The following is a 19,878-nucleotide window of genomic DNA, read 5'->3' as shown; positions in this document are numbered from 1 at the left end:
AGTTGAATGTAAATTTACCTTATATTTTGAATTTTTGAAACGCTCAACAGTTTTGCCTAAGCCTCTTGGACCAAATTTTCTAGCCAGCAAGCTACCTAATGTTGGTTAGGCTGTATTCTTCAGGCTTCCATGATTTGGCAATGTACAGTCACTTGAACCATGGCATCGAAATTTATCGGGTATAAATTTACATGAACTGGCAGATAAAGAGAATACAGGCACAACACTGGGATATGCTTTCTTTAACATTCACCTTGGTGTAAGTTGCAATGTAGAGATGTCTTTAGAGGCCCACAGCACTCGACTTGGTTGCAATGCAAACATGATGGCTCAAAATGCATCACTCTGCGTTTGGTATGAATAGTCGATTATTTGCTTGGAGATTGTCATCACGGATATCAGATGCTGGAACAATAAGAGGAATAAAAAAAATCAAATATAGAAATTGAAGGTTGAAATACATATTTACTCTTTATAATTTGAGCTTGATTTCAATTTGGAACCTAAGATTTGAGGTTTCTATCATTTTAAGTTTTAAAAGTTTCAATTTGGTCCCTATAATTTAGTCAATTTTCACAAATCATCCCTACCCTTGGCACGTTTTCTATTTACATGGTAATAATATACATAATATACACTAGAATTTAAGGTGGGCAAAAATAAGGAAAAATAAATGAGTTTTTGAGGGGTAAAAACAATTTAAGGACAATTTGTGAAGTTTGACTAGATTGTATGAACCAAATTAAATCTTTTAAAACTAAAAAATTCAAATCATAGTACCCAAATGAGACTTTTAAATGCATAAGCACCATATTGAAACCAAACCCAGGACCTAGGAGTACTGAAGCATATCAAATTAAGAGATAGCAATGGTGCCTTACCTGCAGTTCTGTGGAACTCTCCAGGACAAAATTGATGAACTCTTCACATATGGCGGCAGCGACATGAATTGTTTCCAATCCTCAATCATAATTCTAAGATCATGAAGCTTACTGTTCATTCCAATACAGCAGTTTGCGTGCATGGTTATTACAAGATTCAAATCTTTGCTGGGTTCACAGAACCCACCAAAATAAGCAGTATCCAAGAATCTGAACTTTAGTCCGATGTCATCGATGAGAGGATCATATTTGATCTTATTAAGAACATCCTGATCGTGGTATCCCGGATAAGTTTCCCTAGATGAGTACCAGTACTTGTAAAACTCAATTGACCGATTATTGGACTTCACAAAGGCAAACCCTCCATTCGGTCTGTTATCTAAATCTTCAGGGATGCCCAGGTAATGATCACAAGCAATCTGGAAATCTGCATCCATATCAAAGATTGGGAATGGATCCCTGAACCACATAACATCAGCATCCTGGAGGAAGAAATAAGAGTGAGGGAATTAAAGAATTACAGAAAGAATAAATCGTAAAATTATTATCTTGATCTAGACGAGCATGCGAATTGCCATTATCCAACATGCATGGAAGTAAAAATTGATATATCCTGAAGAAAGTAAGTGGTAAACAGCCAACTAGCTGATTTTGAACAACTAAAGTTTGTCCATTGCTTTTGACCACTCGGCCACTCTCCCCTTCCCGGGCCTGAGGCCTTTCTCTCACTCAATAGATGTATCTAGTCTGATACAGCTTAGTAAAGCAATACGAGACGATGAAATGCAATGGGATGGATGGTAGGCATGAGAAAGCAAGAAGTTATGTTTCTTTCTCCGATCTTCTAGTTCCCAAACTCTGCCTTCCATAAAGTTGCATAAGGCATGTCCTGCTACTGTAGTTTGATGTTTGACCCTTGGGATGGAAGGTAAGTGAAAAAAATGGTGGGGCCCCTGTGGTTTTCAAATATGGGAGTTACTGCTGATAGTGGAGGAGAAAGCAATCCAAGTGGGCAATCAATTGGCCATGACCTTAATTCCTAATTCTCAAATTAATCTACGGAGCATAGGTGACATTTGATTGATAAAGGAATCTTTCCTTCTCCAAAAAAACTTCCTCTGAACCACCCAAGCAAGTTCCAAGACAAAGACAACCAAGTGGCCACTGGAGTGACGAAAAGACTTAAGATGCCCTGATACATGTAGGATTACTCAAATTTATATCAACTGGAAAGACACCTTTATTTATACATGTCTGCAACACATGTTATAGAAATACAGTATTGACATCTTCAACTTCCTAACAGGTAATCTTAGTCTTGTCACTTCCTTCATTTCCGATATCATAGATTGCCCCAGAAACTCTCGAGCACAAGAAGATTTAATGTGTTCTACTGTACAACTATATTTCAAAAGTGGTGACTCTACCACATTCTAGTCATGTCATATCATATCTGTTAATAGTAATAAAATTCCAGAAAAATCCCTACACAAGGAAAACTCTAAAAACTCATTGAACATACCAATGGTTGTACCACTACCACCCATTATCTACTTTACTATATCCATGCCCTCCCCCATAAAAAGACAACAGAAATTCCGTGGGTGGGTGTTTAAAGATCAGGGAAACTATTTTATCAAAAGATTTAAGAAAAAAAAAAGAAAAAGATGAGAGAAGCTTAAGATCAGCACGCTGTTTACTTATTCTTTCTGAGCATTAAATTAGTACTCTCAAACCTTTCTAATGTCTCTGCAATCTAAATCTTTTATCAACAAATGCAATAGTATCTACGAAAATGAATGTTTTCATGTCATCTCAATCAGGGAAGTAATTAAGTCAATGTGCATTTTCCTGGTAGCAAATGAATTACTTAGGAATGTTATAACTTATCTCAACCTTAAACAGTAATTAAAAAAAAAAAAAAAATTATTGATGCCAATTAAAACTGAGGAAGCAACTATCTCAAGGTGAAAGGAGAGAGTGAGATACCGTGAAAACAAAATTGTACCCCATCTCAAGAACAGTTCGCAGAAAATCAATCCTTCTCCACATCATCTTCAAGTAGTCAGGTGTCATAAAATATGCCTCTAAATGAAAATCAACTCCTTCGGTAACAAGAGCAAAGCAATGAATATGAACAGCCAAGCAGCGAATAAATGCCTTTTTGTCCAATGCAATAATAACCAAATGGTTTAATAGTTGCCGAGTATGATTTCCAATTCTGAAGCTTTCAAGAAAGAGATCAATGACTGAACTTGGAGATGCCCATGCTTCATTTAAAGTAGTTAAAATAATAGTTCTGTCTTCTGTTGCAGCATCTTTTAAGACCCTTTCCAGTCCATACTCATCAGCTTCCTACAACCAGCCGAAAGAGGCAAAAACAAAGAGAAGTAACAGTCTAAATTAGATCATAAAAGAAGAAGTTCAAACCTCAAGAATGAGAGTTTAAAATCAAGCTGTAATTAAATAAGACAAGTTAAACGTAAAAGCAAATCTTGCTACATTCCAATACGTTGTGCATATCAGCCACACCATGCTCTATATGTTTGTTATGCTGGCAGGTAAAACTCATCTTTGAAAACACCAGTAAGCGTAATAAATAAATAAATAAGATAATTTAAATGTCAAAATGACACTCATGACGAGGTATGGAAAGTTTCCTTATTCGCGTTTATTACATCCCTCATCATCAAGACCTATTAATTGAAGTCCAGTTTCACTCACCATCAACGAAATTCAAACGAACGAGAAGCGAAAACTTGCATATGGAAACAAGAACTAAAGAACAGAAACTAATGCTAAAACGACCAATTAGATAATTACTAAAACATGGCGGGAAGGTAAAAAAAGGTAACCGCATAAACTCACCGAAGAAGGCTCGTCGACGTCGCCGAGGGAGGATGCGAAGTAGGGTGAAGAAAGAGGTGGAGTATCGGAGAAAGTAGAGAAGGAGAAGAGATGGAGGTAGGGGAGAGAGTGGGATTCTCTGAGAAGAACAAGGCAAGAGAGGGAAATGGCAGCGGAGAGGAGAAGAATCTGCAGAGTACGGCGGAAGGGGAGGGAGGAGGAGTAGGCGAACATGGCGGAAACATAAGAATTAGAGGCGGCGATGGTGGTGAAAGTAGAGCATCTCCGTCGAAAAGCGAAGCGACGTTGAAGCATCTAGGGCTGGAGATCGGACCATATTCAAAGTTTAGAAGCAGCAGCAGAAGAAGAAGGAATCAGAGTGGGAACGCACCGCCACGCCTGGACTGGACTGGACTGGAAGAGTGAGAGAGAGAGAGAGAGAGAGAGAGAGAGAGAGACGCCGAATAAAGAGATTTGTCAATTGTGATGCGTTGTGGGAGCCACAGCCATTGCCATTAATGGGAGAAGCTTCTGAACTGACCCATTAAATAAAAGCAATCGATCTCTCTAATTATATTTCTCCATTTCTTGACTTTCTCTGTAGATCATAAAGTTAATGAGTTGCAGTTGCTCTCTTTAGTGCACATTCACATTTCACGTTGTATTTTTCTTTTTTTTTTGGTAGTACAAATCAATTTGGAGTACGAGACCTCCGACCTTAAAAAAAAAAAAGAGTAGATGTGAATTATAGTTTGAATTGAATTTTTATTTTCAATACAACAACACGTGAGTAGATAAGGATTTGAGCCACCTGGTCAAGATATATGCCTAAATCACAATGCTCCTATTTTGTTTATTGAAGGGTGATGTATTTGTTAATATATTTAGATAATCCAACTATGTTAACAAAACTACTTTTATTGTCGATAAGGTCTAAATTTGTACTCTCACACTCAATCTTGCAGAGGCTATTTTATACTTCATAGAATTTTTGAAATTACATAATTATATCTCTATCCTACATATTTTGTTCTCTATATTTGTTTTTTTTTTAATAATTCGATTCATGTATTAAAAAAAGATGTAATCATGTAGATACCGTGACCTTCTTGAACATAATAATAAATTTCTCGATATTGAAAGAAGCAAATAAGAATCTATTATTTTCAAATAAAGAACTAAAAACAAATTACAATACAAACACTATTAAACCACTAAAGATGGTTGATAATCCATACTTTTTCTTAAGCACATAACATCATTTTTTCATGAAATTGCAGTGAAAAAATGAACTTAAATTAAACGAAAGAAGAAAAAAAGGGGAAGTGGGCCGCTTATAATTTTATATACAGTAGACCAGAATAATGGCCAAAATATGCTTTCTGGAAAAGGCTTCTTCTTCTGGCTTTACAGCATCTTCTCCTTCCCCTTTAAGAGGCCTTCTTTGGGCGGTAGCGTTTGGCGCACACAATGTACACCAGCAAATTCAAGAAGCTGAGTCCAGCCAACAGCCAGAAGAAGAAATCCAAATGGCCCTCATTCAAGTTATCTGGAATCCATCCAACCTCCCCATTTCTTGTTGTCAAGTAAGTTACAATGGTTAGAATGAAGGAGCTGAGGTAATTCCCCAAGGCAGTGGTCAACAGAGACAGTGCACTGCACAAACTTCTCATCGCATCTGGAGATTGGTCGTAGAAAAACTCCAGCTGCCCAATGAAAGTGAATACTTCTGCTGCACCCAGCAAGAAATATTGTGGTATTTGCCATAGTATGCTCAGTGGTACAGCCTCTGCTTTATCTACCAAATCGAGTTCTTTTGCAAGATCCAGTCGTCTGATCTCTACAAAGGCTGCAGCTGACATGCAAAGAATCGATACGAACAGACCGATCCCCATCCGCTGCACTTCTGAGAATCCCCTCTCCTTTCCTGTAAGTGTCCTTGCAATTGGGACTATGAATCTATCATACACGGGAACCCAGAAAATAACGCTTACTACATCGAAGGTGGAGAGAGAGGCTGGAGGAATGCGGAAAGAACCGATGGTCTTGTCCATCATCGTCCCCTGCTCCACGAATAATGTGGACATTTGGGCGTATACTGCAGAAAAGACGATTCCAGTTGCCCATATTGGGAACATGCGGATAAGAATCTTAAATTCCTCGACCTGTGTTACGGTGCAAAGCTTCCATGGATCGGAGAAGTCGCCACTTTTCAATTCAGCATCTGAGATGACAGCAGCTTTATCAAGGCATCTGCAGCACAAATAAAGGTTGGGCCAAATTTCTTCAGTGAATAGCTAATATAGCAGTCAGTGAAGTTAAGAAGAATGATAGAAATAACTTAATGAGTTTTTATGCACGTATAACCACTAATTAAAACTTCATTTAATTGCGGACTAACAAAATGATGCTATTTCTTACAAATAAAGGTATAAACAGACCGTAACTAATTAAATTTCAGTGACCATGGTGCAATAGTAAGGTTGTTAACTACCCAACCAGATTTCCACATGATTAGAATAGAACAGGTTCAAATGTGCATATAATCTTACATGATTCTATCATAGGTACATGCCTCTGCATGTAACAACTATACACCAAACTGATTCAAGCTGAAAATCTACTAAAGAACTAATTACTGCTATCACAATTATCATTTGAGAGATCCCACTAACATAATATCAGAACTTTCTTGAGAACTGGGGAGGAGGAAAATTTGGTCCTCCGCTATGCATGCTAATACATAAATGTTGATAGAAAACCAACGCTTTACTGCATCAGTTAATCCATCATAAGGAATCTTGACGTGAATAAAAGCCTTCCCCACCAGAATAAGATGCTAATCTAATAGAGGAATAAGACTAATATTTTGTTAAGCGGCTAATGATTATATCTCTAGTAAGGAAGAAAGTTACTTCAGTTCATCACTGTGTTCCAGCTTACGGCTTCCTTCAATGGCAGAACTTTTGTCTTGCACCTCATACAGAAGATTACTATCGCTGGGAACCTTTATGTTTCTTTTATGGAACGATGCAACCAAAACCTGGCACATTCTTGTAATTGGGCTGCCTCCCGGTCTCTGAAATCTGTAGAGCCTTGTGCCGGAAAAGAAACTTACAATAGCAAGGCCCATAAATAATGCAGGGATGCCAAACCCTAGACCCCACCCAGCATTGTCTTGTATCCAAACCAGGAAACTACTTGATATAAGAGCACCAATATTGATAGAGAAGTAAAACCAGTTGAAAAACGAGCCCTTTTTAACCCTTTCAGTAGGATCAGTATCATCAAACTGATCTGCTCCAAAGGATGAAACACATGGTTTGATTCCACCTGTCCCAAGGGCAATCAAATACAGACCCGAAAAAAATACAATATACTGAGCAGAAGAAGCTGGGGGGCACATCAACCCAACACATTCGGCAGGCTTTAGAGCAGGAACCGATGCAGAGAGAGTCAATGTACACATTCCCTGTAAAGAAAAAAATGCATTTTAAGTTGCACTCTTCAAACAAAATATTTAGATTAGCATGCAGGTAGAAAAAACTGGTGCATGCTATGCAACAAAATAGAGTAAATTTGGTCCACAACTGACCTCCCTAAGTTTAATACATGTAGGATTTGGAAAGAAAAAGAAACATGAGAATACGATCATAATTCAAAAGAACTTTTTGAGAAAATGTATAAGGAAAGAACATCATGACACTAATCACTAAAGAACATAATGACACTAATCACTACAATCTGCGAAAGCAAACAAATATACAGAAATACTAACAATCTTATCTATGCTGGGGAAGGGAGGAGGGGGTATCCACTTCAGATTAAACATACAATGAAGTACACTGTTGAAAAAGCAGCAATTGTCCAATATCTTCCCCAGTAAGCATCTGCCGAGATAGCTCCAATAAGAGGTGCAAGATAACAAGTTCCTTGCCAAGTAGTGACATTTCTAGCAGCTGATACATTTCCTTGATGTAGTTTCTTTGTAAGATAAGTGACAAGATTAGTTGAAATCCCATAGTAGGCCAACCGTTCACAGCATTCATTCCCTGTATATTCCAAATAAGGGGCTTGAAATGTCAAGTAAAGAATAAAATAAATAAATAAATAAAAACTCAATATTTGAACTTCACATGAATTGAAAACAAGAAAGGAGGGGAAAAAACGTTTAGAAAAATGTACTGCACTTGCATCTCCAAAGGGGAAGAAACACAAAATCTTTAGAGGAAGAATGATGCTAGATTACTATATCTTGAATGTTGAAGTTTAAATAGATAAGTCCAAGTTGATTCACTAATTTATGCTAATTTTACCAAAGCACAAAAAGTCACCTAGAATGAAGGGGCATGCTTTCCAGTTTCCAGTATTTTGCTTGAGAACAGGTTTCCCATGGAAGTCAACTGAGCCATCACCCGTGTAGAGTCCATTGCTTTCATTCTACAGAGTGAAACCAAAATTTAAGTATCCATAGGAGTTGAACCCGCAGCATAGGATAGATAACATGTCCACCCTTACATGTTCCATGAGTACGAAAATTTTAACATGTTACGTGTAATATGACGTCTTAAGAGCAAAGTGTAACTAAAATACCTTTATAATACATATGAAATAATATCTATACTTTATGCATGTTGATCATAAAGTTGACAAGATATTGGCTAAGAGTTACTATGAATCCAACTGCTATGTATACTTGAACAATTCGCATCCCATGGGTTCATTAGGATCTCACCAATGAGAGCAACCGAGATTATCTGTTGCAAATCGATCTCAGGGAAAGATAAATCCTCCCATAATCATGCTAATTTAAGGAAGCCTTCATCCAAGAGGGAAGAAGGAGGAGCAGGGGGAAAACACATGGTCATCAGAATTCACACACCCCAATTCCAGATCAATTAAACACTTCAACATTATCAAGACTCGGCTGTATATAACCAAATAAAAGGCTTCAACTTCAACAATACACATCATATAAGAAGAAGACTGATCCCAAAATTATACGAACATGAATTTCAGACTCAATAATCCAATCGGAATTGACAATGAAATTTTCCCTTAATAAGCGTCGGTAAGATCATAAAGTGCTTATATTAACACAAACAATTAAATCGCACCATGTTTTTTCCCCGAATATATTCAAAATATTCGTCTAAAAACTCTCACGAAAACAGGGAAAAATATCATATCACGGATTCAAAGTATATTTGTTCCGCATTCAAGAAATTTACACCCTTTGACCATTCCACCCGCTTAAACAGTCCTGTTCCGGAAAGTTCGAGGACCCAACAGAGAGAGGGAGAGAGATTAAACCTGCAGAAGACCCTCCTCCAAGATTGCTCGGTCGCCTTCCTGAGAACCCATTCCTTTAATTCTACGATCTGAAAGATTACGATAAGGCGAATAATTTGGGAGAACTCGGAGAAGCCAATTGATTCGTATAAATATCTTCCCAAGGCTACGGGTCAAGGGATCACATCAGAAATGGAAAACAATAGATCGTGCCAGTCAAAAAATGAAAATGAATATTAAATTAAAAATTAAAAATTAATACTCCCAATAATTAAAATTATATTTTCATATCATTTTTTATAATTTAAAAATTAAAAGTAGATTTAAATCTTCCATTTATTCTATTATTCAAATTCGTTGATTTAATACCCACTTCAGCTAACCTATATAATTATCTATACATATCCATAATTACTATAAAAATATATATGATATTTTAAATCACGCCATCCATTGATACTATAATAACTAGAATAATTAATTTTTAAAAAGTTGAATGATTAAAAAATATTTTAAAAATTTAGAGATTAAAATAAAATAAATCTAAAAAAATTAGAAACTTAAATATAAAATTTTAAAATTCTAGAACTATCATTCAAACAAAATAATTAACAATCTATTTTTAAAATTAATCAGGTTCAACAATCAAAGAAAAGAAAAAGAGATATAGTGATTGAGTCATGAGACGCTTTAATTTTTAGTAAATTATATGATATAAGCTTATCTTATAACTATATGTAATAAACAATAGTAATAACAATTATGGTGCTTGATGTATATCTTGTTGTTTATATTAATTTAAGATGTTGACTATAGGATCACTTATGGACAAATTTGATCTAAAATAAAATAGTTTAGGCCTAATTTTATTTATTATTATTTTTTTGTATTCAATGTTACATGTGATTTATAGTTTTCATAAAAATTTATTTATTTACTCTCAAATTTTTAGTTTCATAATCAACTTTTAAAATCTACGGTTAGCTCAGTGGTAATGATACGAAACATCAAGAAGTCACGAGTTCAAATTTCCCCATCTATAATTGTTGTACTCGAAAAAAAAAACCTTTTGAAGTCTACATGAACTTAATTCGACGGTTAAGATATATTTCTCATTTCTTAGAACTCGGAGGTTCAATTCACATCTAATTGTCAATTCTAGAAATAGAAAAATCAAGTTTCTTATTTTGTTTTTCCTACTTCCATTTTTTTTAAAATTATAAATAGGAATACTATTTCATCATTTTTATATATTTATAATAAAGATAAAGATATATATAAAATATAAAATTTTGATTTTTTCAATTTAAAATTTTAGAGGATAAAAAATAAAAATTGTTATCTTTATTTGTTTATTAATTATCAAACATATTTTTTATTTATTCAAAAAGATGAAACAAGAAATAAAAAAATAAAAAAAACAAAACAAAAAAGATAATTAACATTTTTAAATAGCCCTTATTAGCGACTCGATTATTTTCTATTAACAATTTTATTTTAAAAATAGTCTTGAAAATTATATATCTATGTGTTTTTTTTAATAATCTTTGAAAATCACTATGTTCCATTTTAAAAATTTTTTAACAGGATTTCAAAAACATTTTTAATTTACAAGAAAAAGTTACTATTAACAGAAAACAAAAGAAAATATATCAAGTAGGCCCTTCCTTCTTTACATTTCGAAAACATAGTTGATATCTTTATTTAACTTTAAAATATTAGTTAGTATTTAAAAATATCTTTAAACACAAATTTTAGAAATAAATCATATTATCCTCTTAAATTTTTTAATAGTCTTTTTAGCGGGCAATTAGAGAAAAAAAACAATAATAAAGAATTAGAAGATTGAGAGAGACCACAGCCCAAAATGATATGGCTCACATATCTAGACTGCATCCTCGGTAAGTGGGCAATCAGCTTATGTATATCTATAGTCCACAAACTTATAATATATAAAATAATTACAAAAGTAATTTGATGTAAAAATATTTAACTAAATGTAATTAGCACGTATCTTTAATAAAAAAAATCTGGGTTCGACCCCAGTTTTACATTGTGTACTAAAAAAATAATTAGGTAAATATTTTGTCATAAAATTAAAATTTAAATTTGATCGGTGGAGTTTTTATTTTTGTTTTGTTTTTTTTTATATGGTAGGTAGAGAAATTAGTAAACCCTCCTAGCTAAATAAAAAGCATTCAAAATTAAAGCTAGGAAAATGTTTATACTCAATTTAAAAATTATGTAATCTGACCGCATCTATATCTATAGTATATATAAAAAGGGTTATAGTGAAAATTTTTTTTTCCCTATTTTACCATTTTAATTTCAACATTCCCATAGATATTTTAAAGGCAATTTTGTCCTTCAAATATAAATTTTTCTCTCTCCCTCTCACGGCACTCTCTTTTTTTTTCATTTCTTTTAAAATATTTAGTCTCTATCCTTACAAATTTTACTTTTCTCAAATTAATTTTCTCTTTCTAATAATCTCTCCTTTAAAGGTTAGAATATAAAGAGTTAGAATAGTTAGGATTCCATGTTAAAAGATTGTAACTTATTTTGAATTATAATTAATAAGGAATTTCAAAAGTTTTGTAACTTTTTATTTTCTACAATTATATAAAGAGTTTTTTCTTACTCTTTCTTCCAACTTTTTCTTCATCAAAACTTGAGTTTCTTTTCTGTTTCGGTAGGTTAGTTTTCTCCTTTAGTTAATGCCTTGTGTTTTCTTATATTTAGTTAGATTGTTTGATCGAATATTCAACTTTTTTAGTTTTTCTTTTTCCAAACAACTCAATCAACTGGAAAAAGGAAAGGGAAAATGAGTGATAAGATTGAATCACCTTAGACGGATCCACTTTGGGATGACACTTGATAATCACGAGGACTCTCTCAATGACCTCTTCTTTCGTAAAGTGATCATCATGTGATGAAAATAGCCGAAACAATCCATCGGAACATGGTGGCGGTTGGCATTCCCGACGAGCTAGGGCAAGGAATTGGATCGGAACTCGAACATGGCAAAGAATGGCAAAGAACGGCTGTCCTGAACGCATCTCTATCACTCACTATTTTTTTGTCATTTTATTTTTGAATGACTCAAATAAGAAATTGAAATAAAGTTTTATTTACTTTTATGTATTGTTATGTTTAGGAAAAAGATGAAAAATGCATGAATATGTGTTTTTTTAGAAATTTTTTTTAAGTAATTGAAGATTAATACTTTTAGTCACACTAACACATCAGTGGGAGATGAGAATTATTGAGACGTTGTTTTATGAGATAAAAATTGAAAATACGAAAAGACTTGGTGAGGTAAACATTTAGAGATAAAAAAAACCAAATTAGATTATAAATTTTAACTATTTAATTAAATTTTATATTTTTAAACATTGAAATAAAAACTATGAAATTTCACGTGCACCGCGTGTTTTTTACTAGTTAAACAAAAATGCGCCTAAACTCAAGTAATAAAGTGTTAAAAAAAGTATAGTTAAGAAGTATCAATTAAACCTAATTGAGAAGAACTAATACTAAAATAGTCCTACGTAGCCGCATAATACTTATAACTAACTATATTTTAGCTGAAATCTGACCGCACGAAAGATCATCTCTTGTTTTTATATGATTTGGAAAGAGCTACGCTGACACGTGTCAAACTTAGAATTCATCCTTCATCAAACTACAAACCTTACAAGGAAAAGGAAAAAAAAAATAATAACTAACTTAGACTATTAATTTCACTAAAGTATTATCATAATGAATCTAAAAGTTTCAAGTGAAATTGACTTAGCCAATTACAAGAAACTAAATATTTTTCTGCCTTGCTCATGTTTTATATTACTCAAATTACTTTGATAACCCCTGTGGCTTAAATCTCAATGAATGCAAATAGGAAAAAAGAAAAAAAAAAAAAAAGGCTCAATGAATTCATTATTTGCTACGAGGTTATAGATTTTTTAGTGTCTTCAAATCCATTAAATATAATTTAGCTAGTATTGACGATATAAATATAGTCTCATATTATATTAATTATATACAAGTTAGAATATATCCCCATGACATTAGAAGAATAACATCTTTTTCATTCATTAAGCTGCACAAATTTAGAAGATAAAACTTACCACCATTTTCTTTTACAAAATTTTGATGGGGCCCAACGGATGAGGGTCGTAAAATTCACTGGAAGAGCTAGGAGAAGATGTGTATGCCGAAAGATAGTGGAGGATTTAATTTTTGAGATCTTCAGACCTTCAACCAAACTCTCTTGACAAAATAGGTGTGACGAATTCTAAAACATCATAATCCCATGGTTTCAAGGTTACTAAAGGATTGCTATTTCCCCGAGGATTCAATTCTCACCCCTACAACTAGTTCTTCAAATTCCTATCTTTGGAAAAGTATTGTTTGGGGTCGTGATTTGCTCGCCAAAGGCCTTTGGATAAGAATTGACAAGGGTCTTTCAACAAATTTCTTTAAGGATAGGTGGGTACCTCGTGAAAGCACTTTCAAACTGCCTTATTCGCACTTACCCGATGCAGATTTTATGGTTTCTGACTTCATTACCCTCATTTAAGTAGTGGGATGCTAGAAAACTGAGGAGTCTGGTTAATGAGGACGATTTACAGGCTATTCTTTATGTTCCTATTAGCTGCACTGAAGTGCTAGATTCTTGGATTTGGCATTATGACAGAAAATGAGCACTCACTAAGAGTGGTTATAAACTAGGTATGAACATTAGATTCTCCAACCCCTCAGTAATCTAAAATAGAACTGGGAGGTGGTGGAATTTTGTTTGGAAGCTTAAAGTGCCTCCAAAAGTTAAAAGATGTTTTTGTGGAGAGTGTTCAATGATTGTGTGCCTTCTATGGGAAACCTAATTAAGAAAGGGATTCCTGCAAACCCGAATTGTCTAGTCTGGAGGAAGCATATTGAAACAACTTACCGTACTTTATTCGAATGCAAAAGAGCAGATGATGTATGTAATAATCTGTTACCTCAAGATGTCTTGCAGTGTGATTTCAATAATTCCATCCAAGAGAGAATGTTGTATTTGGTGGAGACCTCTTTGATTCGGATTTCGATTTGGTTGAAATTAGTGTTTAGGCAATCTGGAACAACCAAAATGCAATTAGAATGCAAAGACAAATTCAAGACGTTAGGATTAAAAGCGATTGGATCCTTACCTATGTGAGGGATTTTCAGGCTCGTTATGTTTCAGGCGGGTATCAGTACTTTTGGTCGGATTATTGAGAGTCACTGGTCACCTCCCCCGATAGGTTGGATAAAATTTAACGTGGATGCAGCTTGTAAGAAGCCTCAATTTAGAACAGGAATAGGTATTGTCGGCAGAAATGACAAGGGACAAATTTTGGCATCGACTTACCATGATCCATTGAATGCAGAATCTCTTGCCCTCCTTGAAGACCTCTATTTGGCTGACCGTTTGAATATCCGAAAAGTACAGTTTGAATTTGATTCTTTGCAATTGATCAATCTACTCACCGAGGAACCCGATTCCTGTTGCGGTTCTGACGTTTAGTTGGAGGATATTCGTACGTTGGCAAGAAATTTTACCCATATCAATCTTTTTCATGTGCGTCGATCCTCAAACAAGGCAATCCACAAGGTTGCTTCTTTTGCTTTTGGCTCTATTAATCCTTCTTTTTTGGGCTCTCGTTCTCATGACTGGTTGGTAGATGTAACTACTCAAGACTTGTTGTGTTTGAATAGTAATAATGGCTTTGGTTGATTTTCAATAATATTCTTTTATTCTAAATAAAAAAAATGTTGGAATTTTTTGAATAAAATTATTTTTGTTAAAATTGAAGAATCGCAACTTTTGATGAACTGGTGCGTCTTTTGTAATTTGTAAAAGTTATATCCTTTTATCAAAAGACATAACTTTAGATGAAAAAATATGACTATTTGAATGACTATAAATAGTCTATAAATACGTGGTTCTTCTCAGTTTTGTAACATCGGAAAACTGATCCATCAAAATTCTCTCTTTTCTTCTGTACGAGTACTTAAATAATGTGAGTTCGTTGAGTCCTGTGAAGTGTTGCATTCACTTGATATATCTGTCCTATCCTGGGAGACAATTGTTCATGAAACCTTGAGTACCGTAGAGGGAACAAAATTGTTTTAAGAAAACAACCCTACGTTGGATTCGGATTTTTAATTTTGTGTTTCCTGAAGTTTTCTATGCATATTTCTTCAATAAAAAAAAAGAAAAATAAAAAAAGGAACAAAAACTTGCGACCATTTTAAATGTTGATGATTAGATTTCTCGCTAGCCTTCATTTGAAAGAAAAAGACACGATGATATTCCAATTTTGGACTGGATTATTCTCCCAGAGTTTAAAACTTGGAATCTGCCGCAAGACTAACATCTTTACACGCCAAAACGAATCTACACTCTACAACTGGATTGCTTACCCATGAAGGCCTAGGTCTATTGGCGCTCCTACCCATAGTATTATAACAGAGTTAAAGGAAGTAAAAAAAAAAAAAAAGTAAATTCTACCTAATACATGCAATTTCACTCTTAAACTTTAAATTAAATCCTCGTAAATAAAAAAATTAGAACCCTAAACTTTCAATAGTATTAATTAAAATTTTAAACTCTTATAAGTGAAATTTTAATATAATATTTTTTCAATAAGACAATTAAATAATTGGTGTTATCTTGGAAGCAATTTATTTATCTTATTATCACATTATATTTTAAAAAAAATATTATAGATATGTCGGTTGTTAAAAAAATGTTGCTTTAAAATTATATATTTATGATAATAAATATTATTGATAATATAATTCCTTCAAAATATTAAAAATAAATAGTGATATTATATATGTAAATATAATGTGTACGAATATACTTAATTGCATAAAGTTGTTTATTAGACGGTGAATAAATTATAAATTTAAAAATAAAAACAATGAATTTCAGGATAAAATAAAGAAAATTGGTGAAAGAAAATATATTAAAAAAAATGAAGGACAAAAATATAAAAATTTGATGCCCTCAACACATGAATCTTGAGAACTCATATTTTAAAAAGGCATCCAAAATTTGTTACATGTCTCCCATTTATACGGACATCCTAAGATACCGAGACATCTCATAAGCTCAGATATCCTATATTCTAGCAAAACAAACATGGAACCAGATGCTGGTCTAGGAATCTTAAATTCACAAATAACAAATGGTCCCTTAAACCTTCGATTGTAAAAATTAAACTCTTACATCGATAGAGAAATAGAGTAAAATAAATAGATTTTTTTTTTAATTTGAGAGTTTAATTTTTATTATTGACAGATTAGGGGTGCAAAAGTTTAAGGGTCTAATTTTTTCATTTACACTTTCTCAATCTTGGAAAGGTGACCTGTCGAAGATGGGACCCTTTAACATGTTTAGGAGGACCTTAGACTTATTCGAGAAAGGGGGTTCAATTAGTAGAGGAGAAAAGTTTGAGGGTTTAATTTTTACCTTTAAAAGTATAGGAACATAAATGTAACTGGTAATATGGATCTCACCAAATTCGCATAAATCTTCAATAATTAAAAATGGATCTGATGTCAACTTGCAAAATGAATAAACCTAAACACTGGTGTGGTGCTAGCCACATACATTTGATGTTTAAGTTAGAATCAGAAGTCAATGATGGTCAAAGAGTTCGATTTTGTAAGGTTGAATCTAAGATACCTAGCATTTTGGGCTTGAGTACCTTGTTGTGGGTCGGATGTTGAATTGAAGGGTCGTTGTAGAGTTTTACCAAGACATAACAGGTTTGAGCCATCTTCACAAATCGTCAAAGGATCCTCGTCGGAGTTGAGAACTGGTCAGCGCCGATCGCGGATCGGCTTCTGTCGATCCAAGCCGCTTGTCTTCCGTGTATCGATCTATGCTCCTCTATTGGGATTCTGTATCCGAGCCTTTCCACCTTGAGACCATTTGGAGTCTCTTGTTGTTTTGTTGGATTTGACTTGATCTTTCCATAATACTAACAATTATTATACTTTAGGGTGGTTACCCAAAACAGAGGGAGAGAGAGGGAGAGAGAAAACAATGTGATGCCAATTGTAGGCTAGGCTGAAGCAATGATCGAATTCTATTTCTAAAATGAAGTTATTTTATTAATTCAATTTCAAAATTCGTTACACATTTATATAGTCAAAGGTAGCAAAAATGAAACATTACATTAGCTATAACATCAATCAAAAATTTAAAAGTTCAAAAAAGATAATAATAAAAATAATGAAAGAAATTTATTTTCTTATGAACTGCTGCCATGAAACTCGACTTCTTATTTGGCAATGACGGTAACGGAAGGACCAGCTTGATTAGCAGCAAGCTTGATTTTCCTGGCCTTAGTTATATTCTTCCAATATGTCGCAATTTCCCTCTCTGCCTCCTCTGTCGTCTTCTTCATCATCGGCTCACCATTTTCCAAGCTCGTAATTTTCACACTATTCTTCGGTGGAAGAGTATCAAGCTCTGCCAGAACCTTAACGATATCAAGCACAAGCCGCTCCGCAAGGGTCCGAGAGAAGTCTTCTCTAATCACAACACGAAGAACTGACACGTGCTTGGCACCCTCCGGCATTGGGTACGCTGGCACGATCCACCCGAAGCGACGCAGCATCTCCGACACCTCAAACTCATCGTGGCGGCTTCGGTCTTTCAGAGAGAACGCCACCACCGGAACTCCCACGTCCTTTGACGCAATACTGAACCGCCCTGTGTTCTCAAGTCCTTCCTTCAGAACCATTGCATTGTCGTGACAATTCTGCATCACATTTCTGTACCCCTCGAACCCCAGACGGATTAGTTGGTAGTATTGGGCAATGATCTGGCTAGACCCTGAAAAAAATTGATCAAACAAATTATGTCATCGTTATCTCACATGGGTGGAATCCAATTCCATTCAATTCAACTTAATTGGAAGAAGTGGTGTTACCCTTGGAGAAATTGAGGGTGAATGTGGGCTGATCGGCTCCAAGGTAATTGATGTGGAAAATGAGCTCTTCCGGCAGATCCTCCTTGGTCCTCCAAATGACCCAACCAATTCCGGCGTAGACAAGCCCGTACTTGTGGCCACTTACGTTGATGCTCTTCACCAGAGGAAGCCTGAAGTCCCATTCCAGCTCTGGGTACAGGAACGGCGCTATGAACCCACCGCTGGCCGCGTCCACGTGGATGGGAGTGTCCCACCCAGTTTCCTTGTTCTTCTCCACCAGCAGATCGTTGAGCAGCTTCACATCCTCGAATTCCCCATTGTAAGTGGAGCCCAAGATGGCGGCAACGCAGATGGTGTTCTCGTCGACCATGTCTACGGCCTTGAGAGGGTCCATGACGTAGTACCCTTCACTCACATTAACTTCCTTGAGCTCCACCTCGAAGTACCTCGCGAACTTCTCCCAGCAGACTTGGACGTTGGAGCCAGTGACGATGTTGGGCCTGTCGATGGGCTTCCCCTGGGCCCTGCGCTTGTTCTGCCACTTCCTCTTGAAGGCCAGCCCCGCCAGCATGATGGCCTCCGATGACCCCACAGTGCCCACTCCCACGGCGGCGTCGGAGTCTCCGAGGGGGGCGTTGAAGAGATGGGCGATCATGTTGACGCAACGGTTCTGGAGCTCGGTGGTGACGGGGTACTCGTCCATGTCCACGTAGTTCTTGTTGACAGAGTCCATGATGAGCTTGTCGCACTCGGGCTCCATCCAAGTGGTGACGAAGGAAGCCAGATTCAGCCTGGGATTGCCGTCGAGCATGAGCTCATCGTTGATGATCTGGAAGGCGGCCTCCTTGGGCATGGAGTTTTCAGGCATGCTGAACCTCGGGGCAGAGTCGCGGACATAGCGAGAGGCAAATGTTGAATGTATAGACACATCCGATTCAGAAAAAGTTTTAGAGAGCACCATTTTGGATATCAATTCGAAATGGAAATGGAGAAATAGAGAGATTGAGAATTGAGAAGATGGTGTTTGAAGTTGGGTGGATTGGTGAGGAGGATGGAAAACAGAGGATGGTATTTATAGTACAAAAAAGAAGTGGAGAATGGAAATTTCTGGAACTGTTGGAATGGGAAATGTCAAAAGTTGAAGAAGGAAGGAAGGGAGGAAGGGAGTGGTGAAGAAGTCAGAGATTGAGAATGGATTTGAAAATTAGAAAATTGTGAAGTAGCATGTTGTTTTGGTTTTGGATGACTGATTTCAAACAGAGACAACTTGGAGGTTTTGTTTCAAAAAGGAGAATATGACACCGAGGATTGATTAACGCGCAATCTGATGTGAACGTACGTTACAAATGGTTAAAACTTAAAGTATGCTTCAGTAATGTTCATATTTTCGTACGTTGAATTTTAAGTTGGGTGGGAACCTACCTGGACTTTTTTTTTTTAAAATTTATAAACTATAATCTATTTGGGTTATTTAGACATTTAATACAACAGTGCAACATAAAGATATATACCAATTAGCTATGTTGATACGTTGATTGAGCTCAAGATAAATTTTGAAGGCTAAATTAAATATATGTTTTAGTACCAATATTTCAATATCTTTTAATTTAATCATCAATTCATTTAGTTCTTAATATTTTAATATTTTTCAATTTATTTTCCTTTTTCGAGTGATCCTTGCTCGCTTTGGATTTTCAATTTATTTTCTCACCCTTCGTAACTGTTAAAATTGGTTGCAAAAAAATTTATTTAGTGAATTGGGTAGAAATTTGAAGGAGGAAAAATATTATCCTAAGAGATTTTTTTTAAACTAAATTGATGTCATTTTTTTCCTTTAAATATTTCAGCAATTCAGTATAAAGTAGATTTATCAGATGTCTCCGAAGAGA

At 35.0% G+C, this 19,878-nt stretch overlaps 3 protein-coding genes across 3 annotated transcripts; all 3 read right to left on the bottom strand.

Annotated features, from left to right (window-relative positions):
• Positions 1 to 148: 148 nt before the first annotated feature.
• On the bottom strand, positions 149 to 4,221 carry LOC111015662 (uncharacterized protein At4g15970). Its single transcript, XM_022290755.2, has 4 exons — positions 3,750 to 4,221; positions 2,871 to 3,236; positions 882 to 1,363; positions 149 to 405 (listed from the first exon to the last, which is right to left on the bottom strand). Exons 1-4 carry the CDS (start codon positions 4,041 to 4,043, stop codon positions 399 to 401), a joined length of 1,149 nt encoding a protein of 382 aa, XP_022146447.1. The 5' UTR covers positions 4,044 to 4,221; the 3' UTR covers positions 149 to 398.
• A 643-nt stretch (positions 4,222 to 4,864) lies between these two features.
• On the bottom strand, positions 4,865 to 9,200 carry PTR2 (peptide transporter 2). Its single transcript, XM_022290713.2, has 5 exons — positions 9,042 to 9,200; positions 8,063 to 8,168; positions 7,563 to 7,780; positions 6,644 to 7,200; positions 4,865 to 5,981 (listed from the first exon to the last, which is right to left on the bottom strand). Exons 1-5 carry the CDS (start codon positions 9,090 to 9,092, stop codon positions 5,159 to 5,161), a joined length of 1,755 nt encoding a protein of 584 aa, XP_022146405.2. The 5' UTR covers positions 9,093 to 9,200; the 3' UTR covers positions 4,865 to 5,158.
• Positions 9,201 to 17,130: 7,930 nt separating this feature from the next.
• LOC111015677 (glutamate decarboxylase 4) lies at positions 17,131 to 19,202 on the bottom strand. The gene is made up of 2 exons (XM_022290774.2): positions 17,990 to 19,202; positions 17,131 to 17,892 (listed from the first exon to the last, which is right to left on the bottom strand). Exons 1-2 carry the CDS (start codon positions 18,948 to 18,950, stop codon positions 17,336 to 17,338), a joined length of 1,518 nt encoding a protein of 505 aa, XP_022146466.2. The 5' UTR covers positions 18,951 to 19,202; the 3' UTR covers positions 17,131 to 17,335.
• Positions 19,203 to 19,878: the final 676 nt, after the last annotated feature.

Source organism: Momordica charantia (genome assembly GCF_013281855.1).
Source record: "Momordica charantia cultivar OHB3-1 chromosome 4 unlocalized genomic scaffold, Mcharantia_2.0 BLBB01000004.1, whole genome shotgun sequence".
Classification (NCBI taxonomy): domain Eukaryota; kingdom Viridiplantae; phylum Streptophyta; class Magnoliopsida; order Cucurbitales; family Cucurbitaceae; genus Momordica; species Momordica charantia.
Note: the sequence above shows the minus strand (reverse complement) of the source record. Positions and strands in the feature narration are given on the sequence as shown.